General features: G+C 38.0%; 1 protein-coding gene across 13 annotated transcripts in view; it reads right to left on the bottom strand.

Annotated features, from left to right (window-relative positions):
- Positions 1 to 2,477: 2,477 nt before the first annotated feature.
- Positions 2,478 to 18,402, bottom strand: part of UNC80 (unc-80 homolog, NALCN channel complex subunit) — a 231,472-nt gene continuing 215,547 nt past the window's right edge. For 6 of the 13 annotated variants that reach the window (XM_032754685.2, XM_032754684.2, XM_032754689.2 and 3 more), the window contains 5 exons: positions 17,220 to 17,276; positions 9,915 to 9,996; positions 8,488 to 8,599; positions 7,651 to 7,850; positions 2,479 to 6,587 (listed from right to left, as the gene is read on the bottom strand). In XM_032754685.2, coding sequence (XP_032610576.1) covers positions 6,321 to 6,587; positions 7,651 to 7,850; positions 8,488 to 8,599; positions 9,915 to 9,996; positions 17,220 to 17,276 — 718 coding nt within the window. In that variant the 3' untranslated portion in view covers positions 2,479 to 6,320. Of the gene's footprint in view, positions 6,588 to 7,650; positions 7,851 to 8,487; positions 8,600 to 9,914; positions 9,997 to 17,219; positions 17,277 to 18,402 lie in introns of all 13 variants that reach the window. The other 7 variants (XM_032754682.2, XM_032754681.2, XM_032754680.2 and 4 more) reach the window with 4 other exon arrangements.

Genomic DNA, 18,402 nt, shown 5'->3' on the forward strand with positions numbered 1-18,402 from the left:
CAGGAGGCAGGTCATAGAAACTAGAGCCCGTCTTCCCTAAGAAGAGTCATTGAAACCAGAACCCCGTTTCCCTGAAGCCAGACGTAAAACCCAAAAGCATTACCCTTTCCTCCACCTTTCTGTGTAAAAACTGGCCATAAATTATTTGACCCACCTCAACTGTAGGTTATAAAACTCCTCTTCTAGAGAAGCTTCTATCCCATATCCAGGAGGAGGGAATGCTGCACAGAGAGGCCAGGAATCTTAAACTAGACTGGCCAAGGCCAGGTCAGTCTGTTAGCATTAGATCGCCTATTTTGTCCAATCATATTTCTACATGACTGTCTATACTTTGTTGAAGCTAAGTATAAAAATGGGTAATCACCCCTGTACCTTTGGGTCTTCATTCTGAAGGCTCCTGTGTCAGGTAAAACTATAATCAAGTAAGTTTTTATGCCTTTTCTCCTGTTAATCTTCTTTTTGTCAGTGATTTTCAGCTAACCTTTGGATGGTGAGGGGAAAGTTTTCCCTTGACCCCTACACCTCTCCAATGCTCATTCACAAATTGTGATAGATTTGTGTGCTGTTCACACACAGTTCAGAAATGGATAAAAGTATCCTGATGCTAAATGTGCATAGGGTCAGGAAAAGAGACAGAGGTAAAACCACATGGCGGGGAAAAATGGACTTAGCAAGAGCAATCCTTAAGGGGTCAGAATAGAGCACTTTGTACTCTGTATAAAAGATGGAAATGGTAACTTGGACTGAGGGGTGACAGCATGCTGGCAGCCCTTGCAGCCCTCGCTCGCTCTTGGCGCCTCCTTGGCCTTGGCACCCACTCTGGCCGCGCTTGAGGAGCCCTTCAGCCCGCTGCTGCACTGTGGGAGCCCCTGTCTGGGCTGGCCGAGGCCAGAGCCGGCTCCCTCAGCTTGTGGGGAGGTGTGGAGGGAGAGGTGCGGGCGGGAACCAGGGCTCTGTGCAGGCTTGTGGGCCAGTGCAAGTTCCAGGTAGGCGTGGGCTCTGCGGGCCCCGCACTTGGGCCGGGAGGCCCGCTGGCCCCGGGCAGTGAGGAGCTTAGCACCTAGGCCAGCAGCTGTTGCGCTGGACTTCTTGCCAGGCCTTAGCTGCCTCCCCACGGGGCAGGGCTTGGGACCTGCAGCCCACCATGCCTGAGCCTCCCCTCCATGCCATGGGCTCCTGCGCAGCCGGGCTCCTGCGCAGCCAGCCTCCCTGATGAGTGCCGCCCCCTGCTCCACGGCACCCAGTCCCATTGACCACCCAAGGGCTGAGGAGTGCAGGCACATGGCAGGGGACTGGCAGGCAGCTCCACCTGTGGCCCCAGTACGGGATCCACTGGGTGAAGCCAGCTGGGCTCTTGAGTCTGGTGGGGACTTGGAGAATCTTTATGTCTAGCTAAGGGATTGTAAATACACCAATCAGCACTCTGTATCTAGCTCAAGGTTTGTAAACACACCAATCAGCACCCTGTGTCTAGCTCAGGGTTTGTGAATGCACTAATTGGCACTCTGTAGCTAGTTAATCTGGTGGGGAGTTGGAGAATCTTTATGTCTAGCTAAGGGATTGTGAATGCACCAATTGACCTTCTGTATCTAGCTCAAGGTTTGTAAATGCACCAATCAGCACTCTGTGTCTAGCTCAGGGTTTGTAAATACACCAATGGACACTCTGTATCTAGCTAATCTAGTAGGAGAACTTTTGTGTCTAGCTCAGGGATTGTAAACGCACCAATCAGCACCCTGTCAAAACGGGCCAATCAGCTCTCTGTAAAACAGACCAATCGGCTCTCTGTAAAATGGGCCAATCAGCAGGATGTGGGTGGGGCCAGATAAGAGAAGAAAAGCAGGCTGCCTGAGCCAGCAGTGGCAACCCGCTTGGGTCCCCTTCCAAGCTGTGGTAGCTTTGTTCTTTTGCTCTTTGCACTAAATCTTGCTACTGCTCACTCCTTGGGTCCACACTGCCTTTATGAGCTGTAACACTCACCATGAAGGTTTGCAGCTTCACTCCTGAAGCCAGCGAGACCATGAACCCACCAGGAGGAATGAACAACTCCAGACGCATGGCCTTAAGAGCTGTAACACTCACCGTGAAGGTCTGCAGCTTCACTCCTGAAGCCAGCGAGACCACGAACCCACCAGAAGGAAGAAACTCCAAACACATCCGAACATCAGAAGGAACAAACTCTGGATACACCAGAACTGTAACACTCACCGCAAGGGTCCGTGGCTTCATTCTTGAAGTCAGTGAGACCAAGAATCCACCAATTCCTGACACAGGACCACGTGTTTCTGGCCACATTGTGAGGACAACCAGTCTTTAACAATCCCACTGGGAAATCTACCAGTTATTCCAGTAGGTCAAAACCTGGGCAGAGAAGTTTATTTTTATTTTTTTTAAAGGTAGATTTGGAAAGCATGAGTAGAGTAGAGCTCAGTTTGTGGGAAGGGGTGACGGGGAGTGTACTGGAGGTGTCTAATTGGATGGTGACCTCAGGCCAGACTGGGGAGGTTGAGGATGGACAGCAAGGCATTAACAAAGGCACACCCCAGGAATCCAAAATGAACATCTGCCTGAATGAGTCAACCTATTACCTACGTTAAGAAATGAAACTTAGGCATCTTAAATGTTTTTAGATTTATTTTATTATATGTGCATACCTAAACACAGAAGTCTTAATATCTTTCATAAATATCTTTCATAAACATTTCAGTATTTATTCATATGTATTTTTTCCATGTTCTTTGGTCATTCAGTACTCATAATAGACTTCAAAGTTATCTGAGGGAAGTCGGCTGTGTAGTCATTTTTTTGTTTTAACCTATAAAATGGCTAATAAAGGATTTTCATCCTGTGGTCACAGTGACTATTCAAAGATTTATGGAGGTAAATTGATCTGTAATCCTAAATGATCATAAAATAATATCAGTAAATTTGTCTTAAGCTTTTCCAAATACATTCTGCCCTCAACTTGTTTTTATTCTCCTGAGTGTCAAATCAAAATTTGTTTCTGAAATGCTGCAGTTGAGACCCACTAAAGTAAAAAGAAGTGGGATTTTTTACTCCCTGCCAAGACAAGGCCATGGAATTGGAAGTGTGAGGTCACAGGGCAACAGCATGACTTGGTGTGATAGCAGCAAATTCTGGAGACTGTGTTCTATTAAAGTATCCTTTATAACTTGAGGAAGGATATTTAATTCATGTTTCAGACTGTAATTCTATTCATTCATGACCCTTTCTTCCCTAAAGGCCCCTCCACACACATCCTATTCTCATCTCAGATACTCTCAGAGCTGGGCAGCAGAGTGGAGAAAGTTCTTCGTTGACTAAAGGAATATAACGCTAAAGAAGAGAGGAGCTAGTACCTTGTTTAAGGTACTCTTGGAGGCTTGAAACAGCAAACCAGTTACTCCCAGCCTGTGCAACAGGTCCTAACCAGATCACTAGTACCACAGATTTTTCCACCAGCACTGCCATGCCCATTTATGCCTTTTGATTTTGACACTGTAGTTCTCAGTGCCTTGTCTTAATATACTCAATAACTCAGTTTCTTTTTCAGAAAAATAACATAGCTCATCTAATAGAATTCTAGAAAGCAGCAAATACTGAAAAATGAAAGTAAAATGTTTTGCTATAGGAGATCCTATATCCAGAATTTAAACTGTTTTAGTTGGATCTGAGTCATACTATCATGGATAACACATGGTTCATTCCGAGGTCTCTCAAAAGCTAATTTCAGAAGAAGCAACCTCTTTGTTGAGTCTAATTTTTTCTACATGGGAAGCGGGTACCTTTTTTGTTTTTCCTCTGAATAAGATAAATATCATTAAGTATCATGGCTTAAGAAATGATCTACTATTACAAACACTGCATTTATCATATGTAGTAATTAGCTTTTAGTCATGTACTTAATAATATTTTGAACATTTATCTTGAACTTTTTTCTAGTCTTCCCCAACTTTTTTTTAATAGTTATTCCTTTCAAACTCCAGGTAACAGTATTCCTGAGAATACATCTTGTGACAGTTTTATGCACATACATATAGATACTTTAGCCATTACACATAAACATTGAACACATTACATTCAACACATTTAAGGGCACCTTAAATGGAACAGATGCACACATCTGCAAAATTTCAGTAGTCCCAGTATGAAAACATTCCTACTCTATAAGGCCCTGTTTCTCAGAGTAGAGGCTTTTTTGCAAGATACAACATTGCTTAGCTTATAGAAAGTTTCTAATAGACTTCACACACAAGAGTGAAGGAGTCAGGCTAAAAGGCAGACAGACCAGCATAATCATGTTCAGAACAGCCCAATACTTTTTAAATACATATAAAGGTATTTATGATTCTTGTTGGATATTTAACAATCTTCTTTGACTTCTTTGCTATTTAAATATTTCATACAATTATACATAGATAATTTGAAGAAACTGGAACAAAGCACACACATATATAGAGACGCACAATAGCCCAGACACTTGTAATTACCAAACATAAGGCCTCTAATGCTAATTTAGCAGCATAATTTTTAACAGGTGAAATATATCAGCTTGGAATCATAAAACCACTTAACATTTATATTCCTGCACTTGAGAATTATTTCAGCATTAACTGTAAATAACATGAAAATATTGTAAAACATAAAAGAGGTCATTTACTGCCTCAATTTTCTGAATTGTTAGATTTGAAATTTTTAGTTTTGTTCTTTTATCTTTAACTCATGGATATCTTTCATTCTCTTAGTGAATAGGACCATAACCCCAAATTATATTTGAAATTATAAACCACAGTATAAAGTATGCCTATTTAATAAGCAATTCTAACAAAAAATAATTTTCCTTTATCATTAAGGTGGGTTTAGTAGGTATCCTCTTTATATACGTATACATTTCACAGCCAACACACTCAAAGTTTAAGCATACAGAATGTGTTTTAAATTCATTGCAGGGTAATCAAAGTCTATATTTAACTTCATCTTGAGGACTACAACACATACACACACACACACACACACACACACACACATACACCACCGTACCAATTTAAGTATGTATATGAGTTTGTATATGCTTAGTTGTTAGGTAACAGTTTTCTAATGTAAACTGTTAAAATTTTGAAATTCAATTGTGAACCACATGATACACAGCCCTACTATAGGATCAGTAACACACTAGATGTTGGCCTCACAAGCCTTCTAAGTGTTACACTTTTCTTGAAGTAACTGAACTTCAAGTTAAAGGCCTATTTGTAAAATATATAAACTGGAGGTGTCTATGAAGAAATTGCTTACTTTATACGTTTTTCCTTATAAACTTAGATGTTCCAAGTATCATAAGAATATTGTTTCTATTAGGAAAATGTTATTTTATTAAACCGATTCTAACAACACTAACCTTAATATCTGAAAATATGCCCTCCAGGGCAGGCACAGGATACTATAAGGAAAAGTATTACTAATCACATTTTCCCATATCTTCTAATCTTGGTATTGATGTAGTCAGGGCCAGGAATAGGAATACCATCTCTTTTAAGTGATTATATTTACATTTAGTTTTTATAATTGTATAGGCTGTTTAGGTTCTTAATTCAGAATTATTTCTGATGATTTCTAGAATATTCTCTAATATTCTAATGTGACAGATTATGAAATGGGATGATCTTATGCCATCTGCATTTTGATTTACAACATGCAATGAAAATGATAGTTGAAAAATAAGTATCTGAAAGTGACAGCTCTCTATATAGTATTTTTTCTTCTTCTAAATGGCTGTATTGTTAATCAAAACAAAAATGGCTGCAGGCATATTTGTTATTTAGTCTCCCCAAAGTGATATTTTTCCTATTAATTATTTTTTAATGTAAATTGCTACTTGTATAGCCAACCTGAATTGATATTTTTTAAACTATAAAAATAAATATTTGCATGAGATGTATAATGTGAGTAATCTCAAAAAATTGCATTCTATTTTTAGATCATATCATTTGTTAATATTTCTATGAAAGCAGCACTGAATAGTATATATTTTTAACTGCTGAAGGCTTCTTGAATCATAAACAATGTGCAGTGAAATGGCTCTTTCCCCTTATTCCTCCCTGGTTTTATGATTTTCACACAACTAAATCCTTTTAGCCATTGACTTTTAAGATGTTTATGAAACATCATGTGTATTGGCAGCAAAACCTATTCAGATTTGTGCCACCCATTAGAAGTAAAGTGCTATTTTGTAATTAATCTTTTTCAAGCAAAAGTATTGAACTTGTAGTAGAGAGATCACTTTCATGTCTTCTCCATACCTGCAGAGCTTACAAGATACAGAATTAAACATGAGACTCATCTAATACTGCATCCGTTTTCCCCAGCTCGGTGGGAGTAAAGGTGAACTGGCTAGATAGTAGCGGGTTCTCCATGCCATTTTCCTCACTGATGTGAAGGACAGTGTCTCCATGCTGTAGGAGGCTGGATGTCTCGAGGCCTGTGAAGTCATCAGGGTCAGAGAGTTGGGTAGAGAGTGGACTGTGTGCAGTAGCACCTTGTGCTTCTGTGTCCTCCTTCTTTTCTCCTTCTTCAGTGGGGAAGTTCTCACTCTGTGATCAAAAGGATCATAACATTATGGAAAGATAGGATGGGTACCAGAGAAGAACATCAAAAAATGTTGTTGTCTAGTGGTAACTGGAAAAGGAATCAGATGGCTTGTCCCAGTTCCAGCCTTTGTTATAGGTAGGACCTTACGTAGGCCTTTCCAACTTTCTAACCCTCAGTTTTTGAACCTGTAACATGAACACAATTTTTTGTCTTGCTTATCTTGTAGACTGTGAGGATCAAATGAGATAATAATGCTTAGTGTTAAAATGTTTTTTAACCATTAAAGACTATACAAATGTATACAGTAACATTGCCCTTTAGTTTTCCTTAAATACCACATGAGAAGAATCTGAAACTCTAAGAATTCACTTATAAAAATGAAAAGAAAAAATATACCAAAACAAGAAAAATATCAGCAGGAAGAATAGCAAAACAATGAGGAAAAGGATCAAAACAAAAAGTTCCTTTCATCTCATAGGACATAGAGGTTCTATATTTAGAGGCTTTATCTAAACTGGTAACTTAATTTTTTTAAATTGAACTGTCTTTCAGCTATCCTTTATCTGAATGCTTGGAAACACATGTGCTTTGGATTCTGATTTTGGAATATCTGCATTATATACTTACCTGGTTGAGCATTCTTAATCCAAAAATCTGAAATCCAAATGCTCCAATAAGCATTTTCTCTGAGCATGAACTTTGAATATTACATCAGCACTTAAAAAGTTTCAAATTTTTCTGAAAAAAAGTTTCAGATTTTTGTATTAGGGATGCTCAACCTGTATAAACCTGTTTTAAAGAGCTGTTTTAGCTGCAAAGTATTTTCTCTTAGGTTTTTCATAAGTAAAAATAGCAAGGCTTTTCTTGGTCCTTCTTAAGTAGTTATATGCCTGGCTATACTTTATATAGATTTTTCTCTTTCATGATGGCAAGAGCAGTATCTGTTTGGATAACAAAGCATTGCAGACCTGGACTTAACTATATGGAATAAATGTGCATATCCAAGTGGCTGCTAGAAGTAAGTACACAGGGAGCAAGCCTTGCCTGTTTCTCTAGTGCCCTCACCTGCTTGGGAGACAGGCTGTGGAGATCCGCAACAACTATGGCGGGAGAAGATGTGAGGACTGGTTCGTCCATTGCTTCTGGTTTCCTGGAAGGGCCTGGGCTGCAGCCCTGTAGTTGGCCTGTTGCAGGAAGCGCATCTGTTGGGGCAGCTGCTGGCTCTGGATGAGCCTCAATGAAGGTCACAGATCGTTTCTGATCCACTGCAGGTAGAGGTGAAACAGTAAATTGGGGAGGAGTTGGTGGAAACAGACCGTCAATGCTTAATAGTTGGTTTTAACCAGTGTCTCCTGGGGATTTTTTTAAATAAAAACATTGCTGGTTTATTAATAAATGAGAGCATGTTTGAACATTTTGCCCATGTTTGATTTTATCTTCTTACAAAGAGTAAGACTTAGGTAGAAAAATAATTTTCACATAAATGGCCTAAAATAACATTTGTACAGAATATTAATTGAAGTTGATCATTCCTCATAACAACTGCCAACAGGACTTAAAAGTCCCTATTATTCATCATAGCTTTACCTTCAGTGAGACATATAGCAAACTCAGTTCTTGGCTTCAGTAAAGAAACCACATCCTTTTATAGTCAAATTTCCCAGTATTGGTGGTTTACCTTGGGCTCTTCCATTTTTTCTAGGTTCATGGGGATAGAGACAAGGACTGGGGAAGGCAAGAAGAAAAAAAGACACTACAGTTTTCTGGGAAACTCCTTCCCTTATGTTAGCACCTCCCCAAAGGTGTGCTTATTTCCATCAGCTTGGTTTTTGTAAGCCTTCCTGGCTGAGTTGCATGGCATCATGTCAGTGGTATAGTCAGAAGGGACACAGGAGGCCTCACCAGACGGCTTCGTTTTAGGTTGAATGCTCCTCCGAGTGGTTGACAGCCGAGCCCCTTGGCGATTTCTGGGTTCATTCTGAGTTTTCTGACGTGATAGTAGAGGACGTCTTAGCTAAAGAGAATAGGCAGAATAAAACTTGCAAGAGGGTCTAACTGCTTAGGAGGAAATTGTTTCTTTATATGTTTCTGTGGATTCTTATGGTTGTTCCTTACATTTATAGCTGATAAATTTATTTCTGCATATTTAACTATAAGTATTTTCTTCTGACATTTCCTTTAGCTAGTTCATCTCCCAATTATTAGTCCTTTATATATGCCAAAAGCATTGACTAACATAATTTAGATCATAAACTTGAGAATTTCAGTAATTTTAGGATGCAAAGTGAATAACTATTGCTTACTGATCAACCTGTGCTCATTTAAAACTTATAGCTGAACATACGCTTTCAAAGGGGAGGTTTAGAACTCATGGACACAGGAAGGGGAACATCACACTCCGGGGACTGTTGTGGGGTGTGGGGAGAGGGGAGGGACAGCATTAGGAGATATACCTAATGCTAAATGACGAGTTAATGGGTGCAGGAAATCAACATGGCACATGTATACATATGTAACAAACCTGCACATTGTGCACATGTATCCTAAAACCTAAAGTATAATAATAAAATAAAAAAAGAAAAAAAAACAAAAAAAAAAAACCAAAAAAAAACAAAGGGGAGGTTTATTTTCAAAACCTGAGATGCTGGCCAAGTGCCTGGTACCTGAATCAATAATGGGAAGCTCCTATGGAAGCAACAGTGATAAGTTGCTTTCAGACTTTTACTTAGAAAGTAATGTAAAAGAACTCCACCTAAGGAAATCTCTAAAGACGATCTTTACTTCAGTTTGCTTTAAATAATCTTGAAATGAGAAAGGACTTCTTTTTCTTTGCCTTTATGCAGAAACAGGCCTTAAATCAACTGTATAACAAATCTTCCTCTATCAGTAAGTTTGGCTGGTAAAGAAGGTTTCTGGGTAAGGAACAAATAGAATTATAGCCCCACTTACTTTACCACATAATCAGCTTTGCTAATAAGCAAATTCAGAGCTAAAATAGAAGATCGAAACATTCGGCTTGCCTAAGTACTTACCACGTTTTAAAGTTGCTCTGTGCTGCTTATTTTAGGTAGGGTGAATGCAAAATATAAACTTTAAAAAAAAACATTGTTTTATTTATTTAGTTAGTTTTTTAGAGACAGAGTCTTACTATGTTGCCCAGGCTGGACTCTAACTCCTGGGCTCAAGCAATCCTCCCACATCAGCCTCCCCAGTAGCTGGGATTCCGGGCACATCCAGCAGCAAAATATCTTAATATACATGGGCATGAAAAATCACACAGAGCTTCCAATTCGTAGGATGGTTCTCTTGCACTTTAAGGGTCTACTTACCTGCCTCAGGCCCCTCTTCCTCCCCAGTGGCTGCTGAACGAGGAGGTTCTGTTGACCAGGTTCACTCTGTATACTTGCCACCCTGCCAAGCATCAACAGTGTTAGTGTACCCCGGAGAGAGTACAGGAGACCGTCCTCTGGTGGGTGTTAGCCAAAATCACTTGTATGATACAGTCACTTCAAAGATACTATTATCTTTGAAGGATGGTTGAGAGAGTCCCTGGGATGGGTGTTTTCAAATGTTTGGGAGGGAGAACAAGGCCTTGTAGCCCGAAGCTGCCAAAATTGAGATTCTGTTTTCAATCACTGATGCCGTATCTATCATTCAGAAAACATTGGTTTGATCACACCCCTGGTTTGGAAGCCACCAAAAGGTATAAGATGTCATATTCTAATCTCAATTTTTTTTTCCAAGGGGAAGGGAAACGGTGGTGACAAACAAACACAAACAACTCTATCACATGGATGAGAACATCTTTTTAAAATTTCAATTTAAATGAAAATAAGATGGACAAATATCAAACACATCAGACACAGAATTTATTTGGGTGAAGGGGCACATTCAACACGTTTGCAGCCTGAAGTCTCTGTGACTACTGAGTAAACAAATGTTTTTTTAAAAATGGTTTTAGATTTAAAAGGCTGGCAAAGTATAGCTATAGTTAAGCTATCATTACAACTCAGGAGCTTTAAAATTGAGTAACTGCACTGAAACATACCATGCAGTTGATAAAAGCAACAACCTGCTCCCCCCAAATTTACTGTGTATGTGTGTCTTTTGTATGCAAAAAATGACTGGAAATAGTTGCTATTTTAGTGTTGGGTGAAGCTGAAAACACTGGCATGGGCCCATGGTCCTTTTTCATTCTGCATGCATGTATAAAAGGTATTTATAATGGGAGTGGGGGGTGAAGAAAAGAAGTATCCTGTGCCCCAGAGAATATTACAATTCTGTGGATGATGCCAATGTGATTATTTGGTTAATGGTTAATTAATTTCTGCTTTGCCTTTGCAAAAGGAGAGTCATCTACAGATAGTTCTTAAGAGTATAATATTCCACAGAGGAATCCAGAGTCAGCAACTGCCAGGGAAAAGAAAGACTGTATCTGTCCATTTCCATTTTTTAAATAAAGAGCTACTTAAATACCCAGCTGCAGTAGGAGAGAAATTGGTGGCGAGGCAGGCAATCAGATGTTTCCCCTTTTGTATTAATAATTAGTTAATCATCACAAAGTTGACATAGTCACATTTGTCATTTTTTAAAAGTCTTACATTTCCACTAAAAAATCAATGTGATTCCAAATAGGGTTTATCACCGTTTTTATGAAATAAGGGTGTAATTATACCATTTGGGGTTCACATTAACGAAATTCACAAAGAGTACCAAAACAGGTGCTTTTTAAACTTTCTTGTTCTCCTGAATGTCAACTTCAAAAATATCCATGTGCATTATCCTTATACATATATAATCTTGAAACAGATGTGACCTTTCCATGAAGATAGAAAATTAACCCAAAGGAACAATGCAATAAATTCTGATAAGCAATCCAGACTATGTTGCTGGCATGTTTGAAATGACATCTCCTTATTAATTATACATGTTAACATGTCTGTTAAGTTGGAAAGAGTATTCAATAACCATATGCACAAAAGTAGAAACAAGTTTCTCCTAATACTAAGCAAAGCTTTCATTGGAATGGATTTTTCATTGACATCTAAATGTTACCTCAGTTCCCTTGGCCATTAAGAGGAGGTTAATACTTACCAACTACCTCCCATTAAGGTAGAGAAAAGAAGTTAGTTGATGTACAATGGTTTGAACATGAAAAGTGATGTACATAGCATGCTCTCTTGTTTTACATTTGATGTTGTAATGAGTTTATTGCTTCTAGAATACTAAAAGGAAGCAGGTAATAAAATGTTTTGAAAATAATAGGGCAGAGAAAATGAAATCGAGGCAGTCCACTTGTCTCATTTTTATTCAGGAATCTGTGATTCTGAGAAAAAATGGTGTAAGAAAAGAAAAGAAATTCATGTTACTCAGGGAGTGTTAAATGTCAAAACATAATGGTAATTTCATGATGATTATTCCAGGAGAGGATCATAAGCATCGAAATTTTCTCTATGGATAGAGAGGCTTATAACTAAGAGATATATCAAGTTTATAGCTTTAGTATTTAGCTGTTCTGTAAATGATATAGCATTTCATCATGGAATGCACCCATCAAAGATGAAATTACAAAATATATCCTTGGGAATATCCCGGCTTATAAATTATACTCGCTCTAAAAATGTGATTGCTAACATGTTTATATTTGGAATATTGAAGGCTGGCTTAACTCCGTACAGTTTGGAATAAGCAGCCAAAAAAGTTCACAATGATAATTTATACAGAACATGTTTCTTTTTCTGGGGTCTATATCAAATTGAAGTTACATATGAAAAGTTTCAATTTAGCTTCTCTCCACATCATGTAATATTTCAGTCATCTGCAGGATTTGTGATTTATGACTATAAGATGTGCAATACTAGAATGAACCAGAAGACTAAGGGGTTTTCACTAAGCACCTCTCTATATTATGTCCAGTTTTTATTTAAATTTTTTGAAACAGTGCCATCATAGTCCCTACCTACTACAACTGCAGTAATCAAAATTATTTTTCCCTTTAGGGAAATACTATGTTATATTTGATAGTCATATTTTAAAATATTATATTGTATTTTGTGGTCACAAAATATCATACTCCAATAGACAACTGAATCTTTTCAGATAAGTGAAATGTATATTTCATGCTCTGAAAAGTTGAGACTATTTGTCGAGATATGTCAGAGTAGTGGGACAACATCTTAAAACTGTCCAACAGAGAAAACTGGTTTTCTAATTTTTTTTTTTTTTTTGAGACAGAGTCTTGCTCTGTTGCCCAGGCTGGAGTGAAGTGGCACTATCTTGGCTCACTGAATCCTCCACCTCCTGCGTTCAAGCAATTCTCATGCCTCAGCCTCCTAAGAATCTGAGATTACAGATATGTACCACCACACCTGACTAATTTTTTTTTTTTTTTTTTTTGGTATTTTTAGTAGAGACAGGGTTTCACCATGTTGCCCAGGCTGGTCTCAAACTCCTGGCCTCAAGTAATCTGCCTGCCTCGGCCTCCCAAAGTGGTGGAATTACAGGCATGAGCCATGGTACCCAGTCAGGTTTCCTAAAATTTTTAATCTTGGGAATGAGATATGGCTGATTTCCATAGTTTTGGCCAAGCAATAAGGTGGAACAATAAGGATATAAGCAAATAAAGGTTTCTAAATTGAAGCTAACATCTTACAATATATTTAGGAGTAAATAATCTCTTATATTTTTGAGTCAATGAAAAATATCACTATGGTAAACCATATAATCTAGGTCTTAGAGAAGTAAATGCAACTGGGGCTCAGCAGAACTGGTGTGACCCATATTATCTACAAAAACCAAAAGCATATTTTTTGAAATGCAAGGAAGTAATTTATAAGCTAGGGAAATTTAGAGAATGTTAGGAAGACAATTCTGACATAGATGACCTCTTCTCTCCTATATCAGTATAATGGCCTGGATTGCAGTATATACACATATGTATGCATCTCCTAATGAAATATATACCTAATACTATGGAGGCATATAGTGCATAAAGGATATATTTTATAAAGTATATCTTTTATGCACTATATACACGTTATCCTTTATAAAGGATGCACTTTATAAATAAGGTATAAAGGATAGGTAAACAAGGGCCATTCAATAATGCAATAAAAATTAATATCGCTCATTTCAAAATTACAAAAAAATTATAAATTGAATTATATTTCCCAGAAATTAAAAATTTAAATAGAAGCACTAGGTGAGACCAGCACATGGAAAAGTGAATTCATATTTTCATTGCTTTTATCTGTGCTTTTGGTTTCAATTTTAATATCATTTAGAGAAATTTACAGGTGGCACAAAAGACATGAAGCATCATCATTTACCCTGAGTGATTGCCTTGTGATAGGAACGCATGAAGCTAGCACTTCACGGGAGCGATAAGGCATCTGTAGAGAGCAGGGAAATACGCAGTAGACTAAATCCTACTTCCCCTTTTCTCAATAAAAGATTATTGTTTAAAATTTACTTAACCTCAACAACATCTGAGAAACTGTATCTTAAGTGCCACATAATTTAGAGATTACAGGCTAAAATCACATTGAAAGGGGGAATAATCTGGATCTTAGATATCCCGTGAGAACTGATTTAGCAATGGCAAAGTAGATATCTGTGTATCACAACACATTTTCTTAGTCGTTAATTCTCAGCTACTTAAAAAAGTTTTTTATTTTTTGGTATTTTGAGAGTACTTGCCAAGTTTTTATGCTTTGAAAGTGTGTATAATCATGAGATGGGTTCCACTATATAGGTTATTTTTCTTTTTTTTCACCTAGACTATATAGTCTTGTTCAAACATTTTTATTTTTCACTGTGATTAAAAGTATCCTTGCAAATTCAAGTAGCATTATAATCCTTTTTTTAAAAAAATTAGAGTTGACTGTCAATTTCTGCCTTTCAAAATGTTCTAACATGTCCAACCAAAATCTAATTCTTTGGTGTAAACATCTGGCCATAAGTTCTTGAATAGCCTCTGTATGTCTCTATTCTTCTGGAGAGAAAACATGTCAACAGATATGTGTGTGTGTTTCACGGTAGAGACAGAGAAGGAACATCTACAATGAATTTCTATATCTCTAAGAGCAACAGTCTCTAGAGAAGAGAATTCTCCCATGGAATATGATTTCAGCTTATTAATTTCCAATACAAAGAATCTTTTCTGCAGAGCATAGTGTTTCTAATAGGCTATTTCTGGGGATGAATCTAAAAGAAACCAGTTAGCACATTTTAAAAAAAATCCTAGAAGTAATTTTCTATAGGTATGGCCAATTTTTATTGATTTCCACCTATTCATCAGGTTGTCTTGGTCTCTTCCTCATTTAGCCCACTCCATCCAACTTACCCCTTTTGTCTAAAACAAATGTCCTTTCAAAAGGAAACTCTCATGCAAGTTTGGTAAAATGTTGTAAGAGGGTGGGAGCAGCAGAGTTTATTATTTTCCCTTAGATATCTTCGTGATACTCTCTAAGCTTTAAGGCGAGATTTTCATTAGGACTACTTTGGGTGTATTTTAGGTCCTCAGTGTTGGAGTGTATGCTAAGTGTTATTACCTGGTTAATGCCTTACTACTTCAGGATTTTAAGAGTTTGCAGCTTAAAGGAAGTTCATGCCAAAAATAAGAAAGTCTGGAAACTAAATATAAAAGGTATATATCCTATTTTGTAAACCAACCTCCTAGTAAATGCCAAAAGTTCCTCTCCTCCAAAGAGAACTTGGTGACATGATGTAGTTCAAGAGATACAATTTGCAGGGTATGGCAAAGGTGGATGTGCTACTGATTGGTAGAAAGCGTCTGTGCTATTAGAATTATTTCAGAAGCCAAAGTGAATGCCTCATCTTCCCATTTCTTAATGAACACAACTGGGTGTGGGTGACTCACACCCAGAACTAAAACACAATGGTCACAGAAACAACGGATCAACAGCAGTTGATCTAAGACAGTCATCAAAGTACTACCATGACTGACTAATTCAGTTATAGACAAATCAATAGCTTCGGCTCTGAACCAGTCTCACCTACCAAAAACTCTGTGTATATTTCCATTGACACTGGAACCAGGACACACTGAATTGGTTTAGAAAACTACAGATAGGTCCTCTGAACCCTGAGCCTACCAGAGGGGGCCAAATACTTGGGAGAGTTCATAAAAATAAACTCAAACTCCTGCCTTCTCTCACCAATCCTTACTCATCAAGAGTAGAATTTGGCCTAATTAGAAAAGCTCCAGCACAAAGCTAGCTAAGTGGAAGTCTGATTTAATACTCTCTACTCTCAGTAGGCCACTGAAATTGTCTTCTAATCAAGGTTCCCATCACACATGTAATTTTAAACATTAAATACCTGCTTTCTTTGAAAGCAATGAACACTCTGCTAGACTTGGTTCAGATCTCTTCCAACACCGTGAATAAAGGGAAGCCCTCTTGAGGACTGTTTTGTTTCTCAACTTCCTCCTTGCCCCCAAAGCTCCTGCTAATGGAATTAAGTCTGCACTCTGCAGCACTTCCACATTTACCACCAATAAGAGACTGATCTGTCAAGGCGAGGGCTGGCAAACACGAATGTCATGAAGTATGGGTCTGGTTAAAAAAAAAAATACACCCGATGATGGACTAAATTTCCCATTTTCAACTGCAAAAGAAAATGTGAAATCTGAACAAGATGCAAAGAAAACAAAAGACAACCTTTCACAGGAACAGCCTCTCAACATTTCCTCATCTTTGTGATAAAGCAATAAACACGGGTGTATTGTACTCACTAGATAGTGCAAACCTGAAAGGGAATGTTATCTCTTGAGATGGCACAAAGATAATCTAAGGATGAACAAGAAGCCTTATCCCTAATGAGGATTAGTTGAGAGGTGTGAATCAACAGCACAAGATTAGGAATGTTTGACGTGGTTTATCTGAGTGTTAAAGGTGCAGTCCCCTTTTCTGAAGCTTTAAACCAATAGTCAAGACATTACATTATTTGCATCATAAGACTTCTCTTACTTACCAAGAACTGTTTGTGTCTGATATTTCATGCAAGTTTTGGAGTCACCTTTGTGCTAGAACAGACATTCTTTGTATAAGTGTTGCTGGAACAAGCTACTATAGAAGTCTGCCCAATAGCATGCATCAAAGAGAAGGAATTATAGTATATAAATTGTATCCACATTACCATTCTTTTTATAACATCATTGTCTATTTTCTTACCATCCATGGTATTAGCTAAAAGACCTGTTTTGATTTAATAAGGGGCTTCTTGATGATGTATTAAAGGGCCTCTGAAAAACAATTCTTAATAAATATCAGTGTGGGAGGGAATAATTAGATGGGATAAATTTAACATTTGGCATACCAGACTTTTCAGACATCCATGGGAAATGCCCCATAAAGAATTCTATAATTTTTTTTAAAGTAAGCTTTTCAGGCTTACTTGATTGAGATTTAGCTCTGAAGCTGAAAATGAAGGAGGGTTTGCTACACCTTTGACTTCCAGGCTCATATGTTCATGAACAACAAAGGGCAAGGAATGGAAATAGATATTAAGACGGGGCGAGAAGAGACAGAGAAGACAGAGAGACAGAGGAGACAGGGAACAGCTAGTTTCCCAGCACAGACACCAATAGACAGGTAGCATTGACACTGTACCTAGAGAGGCTGCCCTCGGTGGCCAGGCCCTGGGAGTCATCGAGGACATTAGGTTCACTGCAGGAGGGGTAGGGAGATGAAGCATTTAGGGAAAGAAAATGAAAGAAAAAAGAAAAAAGGCATGCAATTTTCTGCTTCCAAGAACCAAAAATAAATAGATTTAACAGAACAAGGAAGGAAAAGGAGACAGTCAACCATTTCACCTTGTGCTGGGTTTGTCAAGACATAGGATTCAAGGCAATGGGGGAGGAAGGGCTTTGGATGGATACAACTCTCAGAGGAGTAACCTATTTATTGGTCAAGAGTTAAAATGAACTCTGAATGGGCCCATAGGCTCTGAAACACATTGCAGAATGAATCTGTAGAAGATGAAACTATCATTTCCTTTGGTACCCATTTGGCTAGGTGGTGATTATTTTTAACCTGTCTTATGTACATGGTGTTTCATTGACCAGGACCCTGCTTCTTTCTTGTGCATTCTAACATTAGCACACAGAAACCACTTACCATGAACTGCCACAACCAAGCTCTTGGAACTGATGCCATTAAGAAAAGCAAAGAAAGAACACAACTTTCCCTGCTAATTTTGCAATGAAAATGCAAGTAAACAAACGGAAGGAAGATATCTTAGAAAATTCACGTGGAACTCGCATTTACCTCCTTACTCTCCATCCTCTAGTGACTGAATTGTAAATGCCAAAAGAAGAAACCTGTCAGGTTGGTGAGAGAATAATTAAATTGTTTATCGATTGATTGATATGTATGTAGCTGAACTGAGATTTGTGAACAGAAACTGTCATGCTTTATCTGTCCTTCCTTCAGTGCCTAGCATTGAACTAAGCATCTGTGAGGCACTCAATAAATACTCGTTAAATTGGAAAGAACTAAACCATTTAGAAAACTGGAGTGCCTGGCCCAAAAGAATTGAGGCTCACCTAAAAGTTCACTATAAAAACAGCCTCTGTCCCTAGGAAGAGACTCACTTTCCCTTATGTACAGAGATAGTATTATTACCTTCGCTAGTCTTCCAAAATATGAATGAAGCCCAAACTATTTAACTATATTATTTTTTCTTGATTTCTAGAAATCAAGAAAATGTACAATCAAGATATGTATAATAGGACAAATTTTCTCCCTGCAAACAACTTGACCCCTTAATGAATATGTAAAAAGGAAATTGATG

Source organism: Hylobates moloch, unplaced genomic scaffold, assembly GCF_009828535.3.
Source record: "Hylobates moloch isolate HMO894 unplaced genomic scaffold, HMol_V3 SCAFFOLD_1, whole genome shotgun sequence".
Classification (NCBI taxonomy): Eukaryota; Metazoa; Chordata; class Mammalia; order Primates; family Hylobatidae; genus Hylobates; species Hylobates moloch.